Here is a 21,785-nt window from a genome sequence, read left to right as displayed (position 1 = left end):
GCACAATTCTCATGAAGAAAACATAAACTGGGACGTCTGCGCCTGCGTGATGAATATGCAGTCTGGGTACTTCATGTGAATCTCTGCATGAAGCAAGCTTCAGCCAGTCGGTTTGTAATGATGAAGGACCGTCTGTTCTGTCGGGGACGAGAAGCCTGAAGGCCGAGAGGACCCAAACAGATGAAAAACCAGAACCAGAACCTGAACGGTAACATTAATGCACTCAAAGCTAATCAAACCTTTCAAGGTCCGACCGATCGATCAGCCGCTGACATGTGGATCAGTGCAACGCAGCGTGGACATGAGAAACCACGCTGATTACGCGAGAACTTAGTGCTGAAAGTACAGAGTCGATAAGTTTGATCGAGCTGGCGCCTTTGTGTTAAAATACAACAAACAGCAAAGCAGTTTCACGAGACACCTGCAACAGGAAGGACGAGTCCTGTCCTGAGCCAGAAAAACACAGTAGAAACAGCACATGAAACATCTCACGAGTCTTTATGGCTTCGATTAATCGGTCACTGTGGGTGAAACCCTGGATGCTGCATGAGCAATAACACGACAACACCTGAGCAGATGCTGAATACTTACAGCTGTGTGTGCTGTTTGCTTTTCTATGAACACGCATTTGCCTAAAAGAACAAAGCTGCCATAAAGGAGATTTACTGATTTACAAAATTAATTAAAAAACACACTGTTACACGCGACCCAGTGCGACATGAGTTACTGCAGCAGCGGAAATCATATTCAGCAGTGACCCCATCCTGTGGCTGAGGAGGAAACTGGGGCCACTCGAGGCAAATGTTTCTCATCCGTCCAGACAAGAGGACAAAAAACTGTCTCATCTGTAATGCATGAGTCCACGCTGGTCCACGCTGATCCGTCCGAGTGGAAACGCTCTGAAACACTTTCAGGTGTTCCTGTTTCACAGCCAAAAGCACCGAGGCTCTTTGTTCCTGCACCTCCCAGTGCGGCACGTGGGAGACAGAGACACCTGACAGGAGGACCGGTCGGCTTTCACGGGCCATGAAATACTGAGTCCAAACTTTATTTTCTGAGAGCAGCTCGATCAGCAGTCGACACACATGAGAGACGAGCCTCAAGCTGCGAAGAGGCCTAAGATGCACTTTGTGTACTGTAGCTGAAAGTAGCGACTGTCTTCGGCCAACAGGGGGCGCTGTTGTCTGTCGTCTGTCACTCAGCCTTTTGCTGCAAGGCATTGTGGTGCTTTGATTTCCCAGCATGAGATGTAAATAAAGTGTTACGTGTATTTCATTTATTTCTTTATTTATTTGTTCGTTCGCTGTTATGAAAATGAAAACGTAAAAATTAGGATTTGCATTCTCAATGTCACGTGCTCCTGTCATCATTATTATCATCAGTGGTGGTGGCGCCAACAGTAACGACTGACATGTTCACTGCAACTAAATGCTGAACTCTCTAGAAGAAGAAATCACACTGGATTTAGCCTCTCGGGCAGTTCAGTAAACCTTTTCTATTTTCATGTTTTCCTTTTTTATTTTTGTGGTGAAGTTTAAAAACCACGTGCACAACATGTTGCCAAATACAAACAGGCAATCTAATGTTTATGCCTAAGATAAAGAAATAAAGACTTGATCCATTACCAGTGGGTTAATCGTTACAATGTGGCGTTCACGTAGAGAACACAACACACACACACACACACACACACACACACACACACACACACACACACACACACAGTATTGGGTGTTTCGAGCAGCACCAGCAGGGGGCGCACAACAGTTATGAAGCAGGTCACACCCAGGCTTCCACCGAGCTTTGCTGAGGTGTCTTATACCAGACTTTTCCTGAGACTGTCCTCCTGACGGCCACATCCACATGCAGCTGGTCTAAAATAACCTGTTACCCTTAAATATACTCTGAGGAGCCCACCATCACTACCTGAAAGTCTGGACGCCCCAGCCTTCTGTCACATCCCACGGCCAGCTGTCCATAAGGAAGACACCAGTATGAATTTAAAATCGTCCCTTCCTGGTGGACCAGCTGCTTCTTTCCTTTCTGCCCTGCTGATCAGTGAGGAATACGCAGCTCGAAAGGGGATGTGATTTAATCACATTACAGCTTGATCAGCCCTGCCTGAGTCATGCTCTCTGACTCCTGGCTTCTAAATGAATCACAGATCCACTAAATCAGGAACAATTTGTGTGTCAGCATGATTAGATCATCTGCTTGAATCCTGTCCAGCCAAACAAAGGTTACGTTCACATGTTGGTTCGCTGTTAGAGCCTGGAAACAACAATCAGAGGAAGCCTCCTGACGCGATTCCTATGAACTTTTTCTCTCAGTTGGAGTTTGGATTAGTGGATTCAGTATGTTGTGGTGAGCTTTAAAACCCTGCTAACTGAGCTCTGACTGAAATCTCAGCTTCCTGCCACTCAGACTTTTCCTTTCAGCGGAGGAGAAGAGCCGGATTGAGCAGCTAATAGAAGTCTTGTGGTTTCCTCGCTTCCAGGTCTCATGACTTCGTGGAGCTGCATCTGACTCACAAGACCCATGACATGGCTGAACGCTCTCCTCTCCTGCAGCTCTCTCTCTCTCTCACACACACACACACACACACACACTGGTGTTACAGGAAACAAGGTGTTTGTGTGTGTGTGCTAAATCGCGTTAAGTTTATCACATGACTCATGGTCACAGGCCCTGTACAGGATTATGTCAAAGGAGGCGAGGAGACGGAGAGAGAGAGAACTTTGTGAATGAATGAATGAATGTGTTATGTCACTTAGTGGTGTGATGTCCTCTGTGCTTTCACTTTATTGTATCATGCACGTCTCTTTAATGTTTATTCCAACAAAACCTGAAACCGTCCGAGCCCTGACGGAGCCCGTGAACCACTAACCTCATAAACACTGAGCCAAGTAACAAACACAACAACCTTGTTCCTCATAAATGTTTAGTTTAAAAGATAAAAATAATACTCCACGTCTGTAATCCACGTAAAATAGAAATCAGATTTAATCTTGGTGACCACGAGGAACTCATGCCAAAGAACTTAATGCCAAATGTTGAAGAGTTTTAGTTATTTCAGACAACAGATTGCAAAGCAGCAAGTCATCATCAAGTTAAAATAAATTCTAAAATGTACTGGTGACCAGTTGAAGATGGTGGACCCACAGCCCAGAATAACCGCTGTGTTGTTTTTAAAGCACTCTTTCAAAGACCGTCGTTTGGGTTCTGGAGCGTTGAAGCTGAATTAGGCTGCACCTCCAGTAATGTGGAGCATCAGGCTTGTTACACTTCTGTACCGCCGCTCCTGCTCTGTTTTCTAGCCCTCCTCGCACTATTTTCCGAGGGCTCCGCGCAGTGGGGGGCGGGGCCTAGTGGCGGCCGGGGGGAGGGGTTAAGTGACGCCACGACAGCCAGCGCCCCTGCGCGCCACACAAGTTGCACCTCGCGCTCGCCCTCCGAGAAGAAGCTTCGGGCGTCAGATCAACATGGCGTTGAGCTGCAGAGCTGTCACTGGACTTCGGAGCGAGACGACCACGGCCACAGCGACGGATCACCTGTGACTGAGCACTTTTATCTGCGTTTCATCCTGTCTCTGCGATTCCACGCACGCCGAAGTAAAACACAGAGAGACAGACAGAGAGGGGCGGGGGGATTGCGGAGTCAGAGTTGAGCTCTATCGGACAGTTTGACAACGAAATATGTCAACCTGTTTAGCTAACAGCGGTTAACTTACGCAGTGCGAGCCGCTAGCTATCGACCCCGCCACGAGCTCTGCTGTTTGGGCTCCCTCCTCCGCGTCACCAGTCGGTAACAACGCAACATGATTCGGTGAGCTTCGTCTTCTGCTTGTCACTCAGGTCCAGACAGTTCAGCCAGCGCCGTCAGCTTAGCCGAGTACCCCGAGTTTCTGCTGTTTTGTACGAAGCTTCTGAAAGCGTTGGCAAGAGAAGGAAAATGTCAGACAACCAGAGCTGGAACTCATCCGGTTCCGAGGAGGACATAGAGCCTAGAGAGGAGCCTGGACATCATGTTGGTATCGCCGACTTGAGCGGAGTCCTCAGTAAGGTACGTGACGTTTTGGGCTCAGCTGAATTTCCTCCACGTTTACCGAGCTCGGTCAATGTCACTGGCAGCTGCCGAGGGCATGGCTGTCAGGGAGGCGCCTGTCTGCATACCAGGGTGAAATGAGGTAATCAGGTAGTGTTTACGACAAATCGTGGCATGTCTGCTTCATGGGTGGGTTATCCAGAATCCCGGCAGTTGTTGACAGGTGATCCCCGCTGAGGCAAACAGACAAGCCCCCGTTGAAACGGAAGAGCGTGGTGGTATGTCAACCACAGTGAGCTAAATTAGCTCTTAGATCCACCTGAAATGGGTGTTGATTGATTTACCGTGGCAATGAGTCGAGGTAAATGTGCACAGTTCACTCCTGCTTTGAGACATTGTATTACCTGTATATGAATTTCATGCCTGGTGAGCACCGTTGGCTATGGCCACTGTTTGCACAATGTGTGAACAATGAGGGCGGCTCTTAATTTTGCCCTGTGAACACTGATTGTGAAAATGTGTATGTGTCTATGTGGATTTTGTGATTAAAAATGGCTCATTTCAGAGGTCAAACCAAGCCTGCTTATGGCCATATCTGCTATGATAACAATGTAGATACAGCAGATGGTGTTAGTGTTATGGACAAATGTCCAGTATGCAAAATGCAGGAGAACGTTTTGTGGGACACTGGTATCAGTTAACTATGTTTGTTAGCCAAGAGCACAATAAGAACACTTCAGGCTGTTGTTAATCTGCTCTGTTTTCTTTGGGTAAACAGACCACTAAGTCAACCACTAGACAACCGCTGGAGTCCTTGTAACCTATTTTGCCATATGCTACCGCTCAGTTGTGCAAGTACACTTTGTTTTAGATGAATTGACCACAGTTTTAACTGCTTAAGCTGTCGCCAAGCTAATGTGGCAGGCCTATTAATCTCACTGTACACTGGCTGCCTGTAAACAGATTGCATGCTGACCTGCTAACCAAGCATATTGTGAGATTAAGCTGATCTGCATCCAGAAAAGCCTCACCTGTTCCATCATACTAAGCCATAAACACGTCACAGGACTTGTGAGGATTAATGAGTCTGCACTTTACATAAAATCCCACGTGTCCTACATGAGGATTTCCCAGACTTGTTGTTGTTGTTTATTCAAAGGGCAAATTCCACTTATACCGATCAACATACAAAGAGCCAAATTAGTAATGACAACTGAGTGTGCTAAGTAAAACGTAATATTTATTGCAAAGATGCTGTATTTCATGGCACTGTGGAGATGTTGTTTTTATTGTACCACAACATACAGAGATATTGATAAACATGCTTTATTTTTCAGTGGACAAATTACATCCACGGATGGCAGGACCGTTGGGTGGTCCTGAAAAACAACACGCTGAGCTACTACAAGTCCCAGGATGAGACCGAGTATGGCTGTCGGGGTTCCCTCTGCCTTAGCAAAGCTGTGATTACTGTGAGTACCACTGAAATTTTTCTGTCAGCTGTGCTCCAGCATGCTGCAGTCTTTTCAGGTGCAAGCATTTAACGCATGAATGCAGCGTTACATTTGTGCAATTGTGGCGCTTTCAGAATATCTCACAAGAATGAACGCCGTTTTTTGCGTAAGAGGGCGAAGAGAGAGGAACCATCACTCCCGCTGTTCTAGCTACCCAACAGTAAAACTTCCGCTGTTGTTCAGAACCTCAGAGTTGTGTCTTGAGATTGCAAATGTGGTCACACATTAAACTTGCATGTCATTTCACCTACAGCTTCAGGCGATTTTCTGTGTTGCTCTAGTCTGCCCTTCCGTCAGGGAAAAGTCAAGCAGCCAGGTGGTGTTGCGTTCAAGCATTTCGATTGCACGCATCACCACCAAACAACAAATGATGTGCTTTGTAGCTCATGAGTGGAATAAAAAGTGTCTTGACAGATGAGCTTGAAGAGTCTTGACCTTCTCTTTTTATTGGCTGACCAGCTGTAGGGGCTAATTAGCATATTCTGATCCAATCAGTTGACATAGCTTTGTAAACATTTCAATAATCAGGTCAGCAAGTTAGGGAATAAAATTAAATCAACAAATCAAGGAATAACTGTTGCCTTCAGCTGAGGAACTCACAGTTAAACCAGTCCTGATATTCTGTGTGGAACACTTGCTTGGGTAGTTTTTGTTGTTCATGGTGATCCAAATGTAGTTGAAGACTGATGGAAGAATTGCACAATGTGTCACCTTTGGCCATGCTTTTCTTCAAACTGCCTGCTTTGTCCAAAAACTTGAGCAATACAAACTAATGATGACTTAATACAAATGTAATGTACTGTTCAGATCAACATGAAGAGCACATCGGGAGGAATCAAAAGAGCACAGGCAGACTTTTCTCCCCCCACCTCCCTCTCTTTCTCCCTTAACCTCTCACATAGTTCTGAGAAAGCTGGCATGTGATATGTTAGATGTGATTCAGATGTCAGGCATCCACCATATGTTTCTCTTTAATTCATGGTGGAACGACTCAGCTCCGTCCTGGATCGATGTGCAGGTCTGAAGCTTTCTAACCAGGAGGAACTTAACCCTGGACTTTCTCAGTCTTGTTCTTCAAGTGCAGGTGACAGCCCATTTTTACAAACAACTGCTGATTATGTCTCGAGTTATGCTTGAGGGTAGCTGTCCTGTCAGGTGACTGTTCTAATTTCAAAACAACATACTATGTGGTGACACTTTAACTTGAAACTCCATCACAAGACCAGTAAGGCTACGTCAATAGTTAGGATAGAACAAGAAATGCAGCATTTTGTAGCTGTGGGCTACAGTGTATTGACGCTGAGACTTTTCAGAAGAGCTGCCACACTCTGTTAAGCACAGAGAAGATAAATCCAAATGTGTCAGCAGTGGTTAGTGCTGGATGTTCACACTGTTCACACCTGTCATCACGTTTCAGTGGGTTCCCAGGTCAGCCATTCCCTGCCGTTCGCTCTGCGTCCTTCTCCAAACAGTAACAAGGGAAATGAATAAGTTACTGTTCACAGGCTGCATATAGCAGACTTTGCTGTTAGCTGTATTTGTTCAGCTTCATCCATTCCCAGTCTATGTAAATATTAACCTCCATGTGGTGCTCTAACTGTCATCATTTCTCATTCCGCTGGAAATCTGCGTCAGAAGTCTGGGCTGTGATGGTCATGCACGTGACAGTTATTGCCTTTTTTGAACAGAATTTTCACTAATGTTTCTCCATGTTGTTGTTGCTCCTCGTGGCTCTCACATTAACATTAAGATGTGAGATACCCTGATATGATATAGTATGTTCTCAGGCAGCTCTTTGGTTTGGACCAGAGTTGTACACTTAGCTTGAGGCTGTTGCTTGTCTGGGAATTGAAAAGATAAGAATTCTAAATGACAAATAATAAGAATAAAAGAGTGCCCACGTGAGAATAGTTTGTTCTCACGCTGTATGTGTTAAGACTGCAACTTATTATTTTCATTATCAGTTAACATTCAGATTATTTTCTTGACTCATTGTTTTAAAAAATGTCCACTATATTTAACCGACTGTAGTATATGACACTAACCAACTATTTGTTGCAAATCTAGTGTGCCTAAAGTGTATATGTATATGTGTGTGTTAAGTTCAGAGGTGATGTAGCACTATGAGTCATTAAGAACTACACTTGAGAAAGTTTGATAGACCAAGATAAGGTGTGATATCTTGGTTGCAGAATGACCACAGCTGAACGCAGCTCATGGCTCAGTCTTCTCTCATGGTCGGTTTCTGTCACGCCCAATGAGAGCCATAGCCTTGGAGGATCTGTGGGGTGTTCTTTTGGACACACAGTAAATTTACCACAATAACAGCTGATGAGATATAGTGCAATCAGATAGACTTCCAGTATAAACTACCGCCTCAAGTTTCATCAGAGTGGGAACGGCATCTGTCTCAAAATTGGACACTGTAGGCTTTGCAAAAGGAGTATTCATCACAGAGCTGCTGGATTGGATTGCATTGTACGCTATTGATCTCATTGTGTTCACCACCTGTCGACACATTAGTGTATAGGTGGGTCCTAAGCACCCTCTTTGTGTTCACAGCCACCTTCATTACTGGGGAACTTACTGACAGTTACTGAATTGGACAACTTTGAGCAGGTCACTGAAAACATTTGCGGCAGTTTGGCTAACGTTATGCATTTATTTCCTCATGCTCAGTACATGCAGTGACTCACCATAAGATAATGAGTCATGCATGGTGTAGAAACCATTTCTAACAACTCAGTCATTTTTTTCTGTAGCTGCAGAGGATATTTTGTATTTCAGTTTAATTAAAGAGTTTGATCTAGACCTGCTCTAATTGGAAAGTGTCATGAGATAACCTTTGTTGTGAATTGGCGCTATATAAATAAACTGGATTGAATTGATTTGAAGAACTACTGGGGACTTCCCTGTAGCATTACTGTATACCCTTACAGCATGCCTTAGCTCCAGATTTAGATCCTTCCCCTGAGGCCTGCTATCGACCACATTAGGACAATGCTTTTCTTGTTGCACACAGACAAAATTGGGTAGAATAATTTTTATTACACTAGGAGAATTCAGAGTGAAATATCATTTAGTGGCCAGTGGTCCACTAAACATTTAGTGGACCTGTTGACAGTGGTAGTGTGGCTGATAAGGAAAACCATCTTTATGTCTATCTTTCCACATTGTTGTTGCATTGATGCGTACGACTGTGAGCTTGTTGTAAATGTGCATCCACAGCTGCTTTTACAACACTACCTACAAAGGCTGCCAACCGCCACCGCCATTTTTAGATCCGCGGTCGGTTAATAAGAGCACACTGGCCTACTTGTCATTTGTTCTCCCACTGGAATTGGTGAGTCGTGCAGACTGGATGTGTAATGGTATCGTGCTGCATTGTGTCCGACTTCTTCAAGGCTGTGGATGTGACGATGTGGCTTTTTCTACGCCGTATCTGTCACGATGAGCAAACCGCTGGAGGGGATTAAAGAGATAAGGGAAGAGAAACGGAGATTAAGGGTCAGGCAGAGGTTGAATAGACTGCTGTGAGTTATGTCAGTGTTTGTGGAAATTGCGAGGTGTCTTCAGCCAGGAAATGAGGCTTTTCCTCATAGCTTGTGACTTCCTCTAAGTTGAGGGTCACCAGGAGGGTCAAGAAACACATGCCCAAGACTAGGTGTGTGTGGGGGTGTATTTCAATGATGAATGTTGTTTCAACTGCCCCCCTTGTTCATTTAGCCTTCCCTTTTTGCCTGCATTTCTATCTGACTACTTGGTGAGTCTGTGTTTCCTGGTCATAGAAATCCCTTTTTTGGTATACAGAGTCTGCATAAAGCCACCCAGGCCTTAGTAATGTAAGGAGCAAGAGACTGCATTGGTCTCAACGTCCTCTGCAGAGAGCATAATTATGATGTTTGAATTTTCATAAAATGAGTAAAAGAATTCAGTGAGGTCTGGGGCAGCTTTGTGGGGATTCTCTGTGTTTGCACTGGTTTATTCTGAGGGGAGCTTCCATCCGTCCAGTTCTGTGACTGCAAACACGTACACCAGCTCGAAAGGGGGGTTGGAAGGGAGAGGACAGAAGGGAGGAATCTTTTTGAAGCTGAGTAGGAACTAGGAAGTTTATGTCTGAAGAGAACAGAATGAAGTCGTTTGGTCTCATCATTTTGATTTTGGTACTCTTATTGCTTGTTAGACTGCGGCAGGTGCTGGACAGAAAACAGTTCATATGATCAGCGATAGTGTTTGTCACCTTCCTGTCCTGTTCTTCGTGTTCTGCTCCCTTTTGTAAGACCATATGGTTGAAAATTATCCAAAACAAGCAAGACAGATACAAGCGCCTAGAATCAAAGGCTCTGACTGATCTGAATGTGGGATAAAACTGTGCTTGAGCAACAGCTGGGCTCACCAACAGAGAAGCGTTTGACATCAGAAATAGTTGCTGGCAAGAAAAGCTGCTCTCATCTCTTAGGGGGCAGCTGTGGCCTAGAGGTTGGAGAAACAGCTTGTGATCGGAGGGTCGCTGGTTCGATTCCCCTACTGGATGGGCAGGAAAAATTTGGGTGCAGGGAAGTGATTAATGAGAAAATGCCCCCCCCCCCCTTTCTAATTGCTGAAGCTCTGGACTCTGGGCTTTATAAACATCACATGGACACCACAGTGTACTTCAGCACTGTTGCTGACAAAATTGTGTCTGCTCATGGTCACGGTCTACTTTGTGTCCCAGACGGTTTAAAAAAAGTTATTGTGGACTGAGCAGCTTTCAGGGCAGTGATAAAGACTTACTGCCTCTTTGATCTGTTCTTTATTTGATACTCTCCTTTTAACCCGGCGAGTTAATCGAATCGAATCGATTTGTCCTTGGATCTAAAGTGCTTTGCTGCAGTCATATCTGAAATATCCATCCATCACTTTGTTACACCTGCTTTCACAGGAGGCTGCACTGGGCAGCTCTTCACATTCACTTTGTGCTACATATCTGTGTAGTTGTTCATTCATCAGTCTACACACACGTGCACAAGCAGACGGACACACAAACTGAGCTCTCCGTGAGATCACCGTCATCTTGTCGTGTCAGTTTGTAAAGTGCAAGGCTGCCATGATGTCCTTCCTGTGATGGATCATTGTTTACTGTAGCCTTGGATCCCAGTAACCCCCTCAGCCCAGTCAGCGTACCCATGACCCCGTAGTCCAGAGGTGATGGAGAGGAAGCCGTGTTCTCACTTTCCTAAGCAACCCAACCGCCGACCAGATGGGACAGCCAACTCTTTTGTAATTTCACATGGTTTTACAGCATGGTGAGGTTTAGTTAGTTTTTTCTCAGATGTTGTGGTTAGTTCTTTTACTTTAATTTCTGCTTATATGTCATTTTCACGACCATGTTGACTGTTGTTGAGGTTGTCTTTGAGTCTTGACAATTAAAGAGTCTCCATGCCCGTTTCCTTCCTTGTCTGTGCTTCCTCTTCTTGTCCGTCTCAGCCATCGGTGCTGATCTCCCGCTCGTGCTGTTTTAAATGAGAATCAGATTTGGAAAGCGTTCATCCTCATGTTGTGCGCTCAGCGTCTGGTCTTGGCTTCAGTGCCGTACAGGTGTCAGACAACACAGGCAACTCACAATGAAGCCTCTCTAAAGACGCCATAGTGGGCTATTTATTACTCTGCCAGCTCACTGAAGTAATCCTGTCTCAGGTGTACGCTGGGTGATGTTGGACTGTGAGCTTGCAGTTGTGAATGATCATACATGCCTGTTTCATTACAGCTTGTTTTAGTGAATATAGATTAAATGGAGCTGGTAGACTGAAGTGATCAATACAGTATAATTACAATACTTTAACTCACAATACAGTATTGATTTACTGACCCGAACAGTCGATGAACGCTTTCATTAAGCAAACACTACAGCTGTTAATTTCTCTCACTAATTTTGAGCGCTGATGAGAGAAATGAGTGACTGCAGTGGTTGCAGTCGCTGTTCTCCTCCGCAGTACACAATTGCACTTCCTTACTATACGATACAGGACTGGGAACTCACATGTGTGATATCGCTAGCAGATATCAGCCTGTTCTGTCACTTGTTGTTTGTCTTTGACAGTGATGCAGCATTGGTTCTCACTGTAGACGCGCCCTTTCATAAATCCTGGTAAATACACGGGTAAATACCATTGCTGTCACCACTAATCCTTCCACCTCCACCCTCTCCTCGGTCAGATGACTCCGCAGTTGGCACCGATGTTTATCAGTTCCACCTCTGATTGGCTCTGATGGGACACGACCCTTTTTCGGCACGATCCCATGACCGGCGTTGAAGTTCTGGATGTTTGGCGTGCGAATACTTCAGCATTTGTCCCTATTCAAGCAGTGCTCGCACATCGTTCAGTCAGCGTTGAGTTTTAAAGACAGGCTAAAATCTAAAAATGTGACCACTGTTGTGTTGTCACTGGCCTTCATGCTGCTTTGTACTCTTCTGTTTTCCAGCACAGCATGTGTATGATGTTGAATGAAATGCAGAAAAAAAACAGGAGGGTAAACTCTACCGGCAAATGGAAAGGAATCAATGGCCTATTTTTAACTTGCACGTATGTGCTAATTTTGGTGTTAATAAAAGGCTTAACACACACATTCAGCCCCTGGTTGCTGGCCATGCAAGTGCAGCACTTTTACAGTGCTGACAGCACACTGGAGGCCTATTAGGAATATGCTCCATCCTGCAAGTTGCCTTAAAAGGCCAGTTGGGATGGTGTTTGAAAACGGAGGCTGTGAAGCCTCTGCTGCACTCCTCTTTGTCCTCCGCTTGTGTGAGATGTACACAGCAGATAGGCCAACAGTGAAGCTAATCAGTTCACATTGTCGCGTTTCCAGCTGTTAAAGCTGTCCGCCCATCCTGCAGCACACAGGAGAGAGATTAGCACTTTGCTCTTTCAGTGCCATTTTAATAGCTATTTACATGGATGGCCACCTCCACAAATGCCTCCCTTGGCTCCTGCTGAGCAGGATTTGCGCATCCTGTTGCTATGAAAAGAACTTGACGACAAGTTTAGAAAGGTGTGACATCAGATTATGGCAGAGAACAAGTCAGCTGGGTTCCCATGACCGACTTCATCCTCCATGTCTGATCATCTCTCTGCTTCTGTCGCATGTCAGCAGAGGATTTGAGAAGAATGACATTTAAAGCAGCTAACTTTCTCTCCCTCGTGTTTATTTCTTTAGCCTCACGAGTTTGATGAGTGCCGGCTGGACATAAGTGTGAACGACAGCGTGTGGTACCTGAGAGCACAGGACCCGGAGCACAGACACCAGTGGATTGACGCCATCGAGCTGCACAGGGTGAGTCCCGCTGTGACACAGCAAACTGTTCTCCAGACAAACCAGATGCCTGTGACATTTGCCTGCGAATAAATATCATCCAATGCAAGGCTGGATTTGTGAATGTGTGTGTGTGTGTGTGTTTCTATCAGAGTATCAGAGAGGGGAGGAGAGAGAAGGGAGGAGTCCAGGGAACAATAATCATCCCTCCACCACTGGTGCGTCTGTTCAAGCCTCTAGGACTCTAGGACCTACTGAGTGCTTCACTTGTCTTTAGCAGAGTACACCGTGTGTGTTTGTGTTCACCATTTAGTCCAAAACACATCTTTGCACAAGCATGTATGCTGCTTGGGTCAAGGGGACGCTTAGCAGAAAGTTATCTTAACCTTGGACTAACAATTGGCTCAGGGTTAGGATAATCCCTTTTCATGCGCAGACATTTACCACATGGGCAGCTCTGAAAAGGGTCAGGCTTGCTGAGAAAGCTGTGTTTATTGAAATGCTGAGGTTAACCTGCCCTGGAGGAAAGTCACTTAGCCCTGGACTGCAGTCAGGGCTTTTGTACTTTGTTACTTGCAAAATATCAGTGCAGTGTGAATTAAAACAGGGCTGAAAGTTCATCCTTTTAAGTGCGGTGTGAAAAGCTTTGTAGTGTACGGAGAGCAAAAGTAGCACCGGCTGTATTCAGTCCGTGTGAAGGACAAAGGAAGCAGGTTGGCTACTGCTGAGTACAAGACAATGGAGGAGAGGAAGAACTACAAAATGTTTACAGTCATACGTGCACAGTAACCAACCATCAGTGCTGTACATGATGCTCTGCATTGTTGATGAAAGATTTGCACGTGACCGCTGGTAATCGGGTGTTTGCAGCTTTATTATTCATGCTAACCACAAAGGAAAGAGAAACGTGATCTCTGAGTGCACAACATCAACAAAAAGGTTTTCATCCTGATTTGTGTGTTTGAAAGTCTAATCTGAAGCGGAGCAGAGAGGAGCCATGGTTGCGATTCAGTCTGGGACAGATGAGGGGGCGGCAGTGACCACACCTTCAGTCTGTCTGCTAAAACATGTGCACGCTCACCCGTGAGCCTCACTTTGGGAAGTCCCCTCCTCCCCCTCACTCGCTCATCCCAGCACCAGGGATCCACTGTGACTAACACCGACACACCCACAATGAGTCACCACTGAAGACTCTTCTTGCTAGAAGGCCCCGCTTCCTTCTCTGAGCCACATTACTCACAGCACTCTGCAGCCCAGCATCTCCAGGGAGACACAACACACTTCAGCTAACACCTCGGCCCTCTGCTGGTCTGAGACAGTTGGACGTCTCCGTATGAAGCCAGCACTCGTTTCTCTTTGGATTTAAGTAAGCTGTGGCAACTGTATGACTTGAACTCTGGGACTGTAAGGCAGTTTGATCAAAACAGCTTTGTAACAGACACCAGGCCCCATGTCTTATGTTGTCCAAAGTGTTTGTTTTTGTACTGGCTTCAATGACCACACACACACAAACACCATTTGTAATAATGTAGTGTCATAACACTGTTACAGTTGCAAGGTATTTGCCATGTAGCTTATATCTGAAGACCGGAGAGCCAGCAGCTGATAAATGTTACCTCTGCTCCTGTTTTGTATTTTCTGATTTTATCAAATGGTACAGCTGCAAAAAAAACAACAAAAAAGAAACCCTCAGCTTTCATGGATTTTTTTTTTTTTTTTCCCCTGTCATCAAAACAGCCCTCACAAACAGTTAGATAGTGCTATCTGTCAGTGGGGTAGCAGTATGTTGGCTAAAGGGCAGGCTGCTCTGGCTGAAATCCCATGTGAACACAGGCAGAGTTACTTCTGGTCGTTGACCGATAGTTACCCCGGCTCTTCAGATGCCAGTCACGTGCGTGTACACTTCCTGCCCTCTGGTGGTTGAAATGGTCTGAGAGGGGAACAGATCACTGTCTCTCCTGCGTACCGCTGGACCTGTCCTCTGCTGTCGCCCTCTGGCTATTTTGAGTAACTGGTTGTTGCATAAGAGGAAAGGGGAACCAGTTAGATTTACAGGAAGCTCATTGTTGTTTCAGTTGTGTTTCCATGGTCACTGAATGTGTGTCATGTTCTCTGTCAAAACGTGTCATTACTGCGGTAAGAGAAGTGCTCTGAGACCCCCATACGATTTCAACCTTGTGTACATAACGCAGGGATCATTTTAAAAAGCAGTGGTCATTAATAATTTACAAAGAGAGAGAACTTCATTTTTAATTCAACAAAGATGTGATGTTGAAAACAGCAGCATGAAAGTAGCATGTTGGAAACCAGGGTCGGTTACTGACAGATTACAGGTGATCAGGATCACATAATCAGATTTTAAGAAAAAAATAACGTAATGTAATCAGCTCAGATTACATTTTTAAAAAATGTCACAAGATTGGAGTTACGTTGTCAGAGATTTCTGTTTACGTCTTGGACATGTTCTGCTGTGTATGAAAGGAAGCGACTCCTCTCAGGTGTCCAGCTTTGTGGCCTCGTGGATCAGTGATTACTTACAGGTCAGTCTGAGTGACGGTTCAGCTGTGGCTCAGGCTTTGGTTTGTGTCTCTGCTGCATTGTGGCTGAGTCCCAGTCAGACTCTTTTTCTCATGCATGGTCTTTTGCCGTTAATAAATCTCTGCTTTAAATAAATAATGATGTCCTCTACTGAGTTAAGTTAAACACGTTTCCTCTGTTATTGTCCATAGGCTGATTCTGGCTATGGTTCAGAGTCCAGCCTGCGGAGACACGGCTCCATGCTGTCCCTCACATCAGCCACCAGCGGATACTCGGCCACCTCCACGTCCTCCTTCAAGGTGAGTTTTCCGGGCTTCCATACTGTGGGGTTTGTAGGCACACACATAATGGAAAGTTGGCCTTGCGGTCTGAGGAAACGTCCAGAGGAACAGGAACAAACCCTTCTGTTGCTTTATTGTTTCTGTAGAAGGGTCACAGCCTGAGAGAGAAGCTGGCAGAGATGGAGACCTTCAGAGACATCCTGTGCAGGCAGGTGGACACGCTGCAGAAGTACTTCGATGGCTGTGCAGACGTGTCTAAAGATGAGCTGCAGAGAGATAAAAGTAAGACCCACACACACCGACATGTTTTTGTTGCTCTGCAGGGGCCTGATTTTTGACAGGAAGAGAAGGTTGTTTAATTGTGATAAGTCCACGGCTGTTTTGGGGTTGAAAATTGATCGATTGGTCGACTGACTGAAAATAAATCTGTAGCTTGTCAACAGGAGGCCGAAATGCCTGTCATGTCATCTCTCAGGCGGAGCGGCAGACTCTCTGACTCACTCTTTTCCTCCTCTGCTCTTTTCTAATCACACTTGGAGCTGATCGGTAACCTCATGAATTTTTAACATAAAGCTTTTCATGTGTTCCTGGATAAGTGGGGCATCTTTTCTCGAAGAGAGCGGCGGGCTAGAAAATCAAAAGGGCTGGCAAGCACGAGATGTGTATTCCAGCCCAGTTGGTTGACATGGACAACAAAAGGAAGCCGACGGCACTTTAACCACCTGTAAGAGAATCCGTCATTTGCAAATTTCGTGAATAAACAGACGAGATGTTGGGAGCTGAGAGGAAACCGATCTCGAGTGGAATGTGTCGAGGTCAGAAAGCTGCTATCCCGCGAGCCCCCTCACCCTCACGCCGTCTTGGCTGGCTCTCCATTGGATGACCACAGTGAATGAAGCCCCGCTTTTGTTCTCCCTCACTCCTTTTCTCTCTCACCCTCTGTCCATTCTAAAGATGAAACCAGACCATTGTCACGTTGTCCGGCACAGCAGCGTTCTGTCGGTCTGATGGTGTGCTGTGCTGTGACTGACTGGGCCACAAGCTGCAGGGTGAATTTCAGTAGGGTGTAGCAGCCCTGCGTTTGGTGTTTTGTCTTTGTATTCCCACACCTGAAACGTTCTCCCTTCCTTTATTTATTTTTTTCCAGTCGTGGAGGATGACGAAGATGACTTCCCCAACACTCGGACTGAAGGAGAGTTTCTGCACAACAACAACGGCAGCAAAGAAAAACGTGAGTGCACTTGAAGCCCCTGAAATCCTGGTGTGAGTGTGTTTTTCTGTTACCTTACGTAACTCGTCACTAAAAGGTCAACATATTAAGAAGCTCATTGAGAAAATATGTTTTCAGCACATTTAAAACTGCTGTGTTTCCCATAGTTCATATATTCCCACAGGAGGGAAGCTCACTGATGTGAAATGGTGTAGGAATTCAGTTAACACCTAAGTCACATGACGTGGGTCTGTTTGTCACAGCCAGCGTTTGTTTAAGTCCCCCACGGTCCTCTTTTGTGCAGTATTCCAGTCCTTGAGTCCCAAGGGAATCAACGGCATAGACTTTAAGGGCGAGGCCATCACATTCAAAGCCACGACGGCTGGGATCTTGGCCACTCTGTCCCACTGCATCGATCTGATGGTGAAGAGAGAAGACAGCTGGCAGAAGAGGCTGGATAAGGTGTGTGACGTCACAGACGCTTTTATTTGTTTGTCCGCAGCTGAGAAGAGATGCTGGAGACGAGAGTTATTGTAGGATTTCATGCTGGGTCAGCAACTCGTCTTTCCAACTTCCTCCCCACACTTGCGGTTGTCCAATGCCGTAATCTGTTAGCTTTGTCATTGTTTGAGGTGATGCTGTATGTTTGTGAATGGCTGCCTCTCTGTCCGATGTATGCAAGGCGTTTCTCTCATATCTGTGCGCACAGAATCTGTGAAAATGAACTTCTCGACCTAACTAACGAATTATTTGTGTGTAGGAGATGGAGAAGAGGCGGAGGATAGAGGAGAGCTATAAATCTGCACTCAACGAATTGAAGAAAAAGTCTCACTTTGGAGGACCCGATTATGAGGTGAAGTATTTGTAAAATCCGCCCACAATGCAGCGTGGACTCTGGGATGTGTAGGAACCTTTAGAGTAACTTTCCATCTTTGCTTTCACGGACAGGAGGGTCCAAACAGCCTCATCAACGAGGACGAATTCTTCGACGCGGTCGAAGCTGCTCTCGACCGACAGGACAAGATGGAAGAGCAGGTGGGCAGAAGACCAGACGGCTGAAGTCCCGTTCGGCAGCGGGACGAAAAGTCGTGCAAAATGATTTGTTGTCTTGGCTCAAATGGCGTGTTTGTTTGTGTCCAGTGTCAAACTGAGAAGACGAGGATTCAGAGGTCCAGCCCGCTGCCCCCCGGAGACGTCTACTCCAGCACTGGCACACACAGGTTCTCTGACAAGGTTGTCCAGCCACTTTAATTTACTTTACAAGCTGCTGTCATCGTTCCTCCTGTTTCACCTCCATTTCTTTCTTTCTGTTCCTTCCTTCTATCACATCACACTCTCTTCTTTTTTGGGTCTCACATCCTTTTGTATAACTTTCTCTCTTCCTTCTCTTTCATTTTTTTGTCCATCGTCTCCTCGGTTCTCATCGTCCCTGTAGCCTCGTAGTCAGTCCTCCCCTCCTCTGATAGTCATGGCCCCTCCTCACGATGTCCACAGGTTCAGCGCAGAGGTAACTCACTGCTAGTCGCCCCTCCCCCCTTCCTGTGTTTCACCTGTGCAGACTAAACACCATGTTTGTGAGGATGAACACGCTGGAAGAGCCTTTAACTCGCTGTAGCAGCATGAAGCATGAGATCCCGTTACGTGTGTGTGTGTGAAATAATAAGTGTTCATGTGTAAATTAAATAAGTATTCAGTGTTTCAAATGTTGGCCTGCTTTGTACGTCAAAGCTTTGTGTCCTGTGGTGTTCGTTTTGATTAGTTTTAGTCATTTGATTTTTCAAACCCTGACAGATGTTTTGTTACAAAGCATCTTTGGTAGGAACTGAATAATCTGCCTGATTACGTCAGTATTTTCAGCAGCTGATGGTGGTGACAAAACGTTAGCTAACCTGCTGCGAGTGACAGATATTAAAGGGACGGATAAACAACCCGTAAAGTCACAGTTTTACTTCCTCTGTGCTTTCTAACTCTCCATTGAGCTTCACTACATGTTTTTGTGGTGGTCTGCTTGTTTTGTCTCAGCTGCTCTTCAGTAATGAGTTTATACGTCCATTCATCCTTCACTTTATCACTTTTTTTTAATCTGTTGATACAATAGCAGTACCTCTGTTTCGTTTACAGCAGTTACTTCTCAGATGTGAAAAAGGTCGTCAGCAGTATTTTTGTTAAAATTAAAGCTGTCGACCTCAGAGGAAAGTCGAAGACGAGGTCTGCTTCTCTGCCCTGCTCATATCGTTTCAGCTTATCATCCCATAATCAATGTCACATCCTCCGTGTGTCCCTGGCCTTGTGCCGTAGGTGGAGGAGATGGTGCGGAATCACATGACCTACTCCCTGCAGGATGTTGGTGGAGATGCCAACTGGCAGCTGGTTGTGGAAGAGGGAGAAATGAAGGTACGAGGAGGATTTTAAAAAGACGTCACTCAGGTTTCTGGAAGTGTAAACCACACAGTGAAACATACTAAAACGAGCGGTTGTTTGGCTTCTGTTGGTCGTGCGTGTGTGCAGGTGTACAGGAGAGAGGTGGAGGAAAACGGGATCGTTTTGGACCCGCTGAAGGCCACGCACTCGGTGAAGGGGGTCACTGGTCACGAGGTTTGCCACTACTTTTGGGACACTGCCTACCGCAACGACTGGGAGAGTAGGTCCTTCGGCTCAGTCAGCGCCAGTTTGACGCCAGCTCTTCTGTTGAGCACAACCTCACTGTGACCTCGTTTTCTGCTTCTTTTAGCCACCATCGAAAACTTCAATGTTGTGGAGACGCTGTCAGACAACGCGGCCATCATCTATCAAACGCACAAGGTAAGAGCCGGCACACGCTGGACCGGATCTGCCTGCCGTGAACGTGCATTGATCAAGTGTAACGTGTGCGTTGCAGCGGGTGTGGCCTGCGTCTCAGAGGGACGTGCTCTACCTGTCTGCCATGAGGAAGATCTTGGCCAACAACGAGAACGACCCGGACACCTGGCTGGTCTGCAATTTCTCCGTGGATCACGACGACGCGCAGGTGAGCCAGCGGGTCCATCCGGACCAGATGCCGGGTGGGATTTATGGAGACTCTGCACGATAATCGCGCTGCCGCTCTTCTTACTTCTCTGTACCTGTCGCCCTTGTAGCCGTCCAGCAGGTGCGTCCGCGCCAAAATCAACATCGCCATGATCTGCCAGACCCTCGTCAGCCCGCCAGAGGGAGACAAAGAGATCAGCAGAGACAACATCCTGTGTAAAATCACCTACGTCGCCAATGGTGTGTGTCCACCTGTGCCTTTGGATTAAATTGTGCTCTTTATTGAACCGATAGAATGTGGTGTCCGGCACAGTAAGGACGCTGTGACGATGATGTCCTCAAACGTGTCTGCTCAGTGAAGTCCGTGTCCTGTGTCTGTGTGCAGTGAATCCTGGAGGCTGGGCTCCGGCCTCCGTGCTCAGGGCCGTGGCCAAGAGGGAGTACCCCAAGTTCCTGAAGCGCTTCACCTCCTACGTCCAGGACAAAACTGCTGGCAAGCCCATCTTGTTCTGAGGCTCACAGGTAACACTGGAGTTTGATTTTTTATGTTTTCATGTGTCACTTCTGAAGCTCAGTTCTGAGCGCAAACCTTCTCTTTCTTCCCAGCGTGGAGACGTGAGGACAGGCTTTGAGGACCTTCGGACTCAGCCAGACAAGTTCTTCAAAGCGAGTTCTGCCCTTCCAGTTTTTAGCTTACACGGCGGTTCCGGTGGGTGAGGGGGGATCCTAATGGTGCCCTCTGGTGGCTGCATTCAAACATCAACCTCTGAGAGACAGTCATAGGAGGAAAGCTCCTGAGTTAGTGAAATCATTATTACCACTCATTGCACCTTCATTGTGATTTAGATAAAATGCTACAATGCTGTTATTCAGAAAGAGAGTATATTGATTAGTATATTAAGTGATTTCATGTCCCGGGCTGAATGCACCCAGCAGTGGGTCCAGTCTGCCTGCCCTCACTATGAAAGCTCCTCGTGATGCCATCTTTCATGCTCGTATAGCAGGCTGACGGTTCGTGTCCTCTTTCTTACAGATATATTAATATATAAATGTATGTATGTTCTATAAGAGCTTTGTAAAAAAAAAGAAAAAGAAAGAAACAGAATCAGATCTTTGCTAATAGAATGAAATATTTTATTCTTGCCATTTATAGTCCCTTCTTTGCGCTGACTCGCGTTTCCCAGCTTTCTTTCGAAGCTGCTAACTTTTGCTAGTAAGAACGACGAGATCGATTTGAGATCTTATTTAAGTCCAGAGGGGCCGTCGCCAGCGCGTGACCCCTGTGATGTAAGACTTGACCTTCCTGACTCCGTCCCTCTCATGAAAACACCTGTGGTCGGTGCCGATGGAGCGACAGGTTGATGGGAGTTTGACTCAGACGTTTCATGTGTTCGTGTACACGAGCTGCTTGGCTTCGGCTTTGCGTTTTGAATGTTGTAAATAGCGTCTCTAACATTTCTTTGAAGGTGGCCGAGTCGAGCCCAAATGCCTTAGCGTAAACGGGAGAAAACAGTTCCAGACGCGCTAAAGGGCGCCGTCAGGGCGCCGGTGAAATCACTAGTGAAGTGCCTCACGGCTGAAACCCGCTCGTCACCGTCTCTTCTCCTTCAGGAGTCCGTTTGCCCTGCAGTACATCTGCTGAATGAATAAACCAGGTGACACAGGTCCCAAAGTGGGATATTTCTACAAGTTCGAGTATTATGGAGTGTTTAGATTCATTTCATTTAAATATCAGTATAAGCATTGCTGCCTCAAACTTCAAGACTTTGTTCCATGCGCTCAACAAATGGAACTGGCACAAAACCCATTGAGGGAGGAAGTTTCTTCCAAGTTCTCATCACTTTAATCCGTTTCAAAGTACAGCATCCGTACTACTTTTAGTAGTATTTCCACCTGATGGCA

The 21,785-nt window shown here is 46.0% G+C and overlaps 1 protein-coding gene across 4 annotated transcripts; it reads left to right on the top strand.

Annotated features, from left to right (window-relative positions):
- The first annotated feature begins 3,411 nt into the window (after positions 1–3,411).
- On the top strand, positions 3,412–21,654 carry LOC124051310 (ceramide transfer protein-like). 4 transcript variants are annotated; one of them, XM_046374556.1, is made up of 19 exons: positions 3,412–4,062; positions 5,382–5,516; positions 12,753–12,869; positions 13,001–13,066; positions 15,578–15,685; positions 15,814–15,949; positions 16,815–16,898; positions 17,182–17,339; positions 17,638–17,730; positions 17,826–17,912; positions 18,018–18,110; positions 18,313–18,384; positions 19,176–19,271; positions 19,386–19,518; positions 19,609–19,679; positions 19,756–19,884; positions 19,994–20,123; positions 20,269–20,405; positions 20,490–21,654. In XM_046374556.1, the coding sequence occupies exons 1-18, from the start codon at positions 3,952–3,954 to the stop codon at positions 20,394–20,396; spliced, it is 1,947 nt and encodes a 648-aa protein (XP_046230512.1). In that variant the 5' UTR covers positions 3,412–3,951; the 3' UTR covers positions 20,397–20,405; positions 20,490–21,654. The 4 variants fall into 4 exon arrangements, with proteins under 4 accessions (XP_046230512.1, XP_046230513.1, XP_046230514.1 ...); XM_046374557.1 differs by lacking the exon at positions 13,001–13,066 and having other exon boundaries at positions 3,413–4,062; XM_046374558.1 differs by lacking the exon at positions 18,313–18,384 and having other exon boundaries at positions 3,414–4,062.
- The last annotated feature ends 131 nt before the right edge of the window (positions 21,655–21,785 follow it).

Source organism: Scatophagus argus, chromosome 20 (assembly GCF_020382885.2).
Source record: "Scatophagus argus isolate fScaArg1 chromosome 20, fScaArg1.pri, whole genome shotgun sequence".
Taxonomy (NCBI): domain Eukaryota; kingdom Metazoa; phylum Chordata; class Actinopteri; family Scatophagidae; genus Scatophagus; species Scatophagus argus.
Note: the sequence above shows the minus strand (reverse complement) of the source record. Positions and strands in the feature narration are given on the sequence as shown.

Bases quoted from the DNA above. Each gene is read 5' to 3' on its own strand.
- LOC124051310 (XM_046374556.1), top strand. From the start codon at position 3,952: ATGTCAGACAACCAGAGCTGGAACTCATCCGGTTCCGAGGAGGACATA. The intron at 15,950-16,814 runs GTAAGACCCACA...ATTTTTTTCCAG, and splicing joins TGAGCTGCAGAGAGATAAAA to TCGTGGAGGATGACGAAGAT. The intron at 19,680-19,755 runs GTAAGAGCCGGC...TGTGCGTTGCAG, and splicing joins TCATCTATCAAACGCACAAG to CGGGTGTGGCCTGCGTCTCA.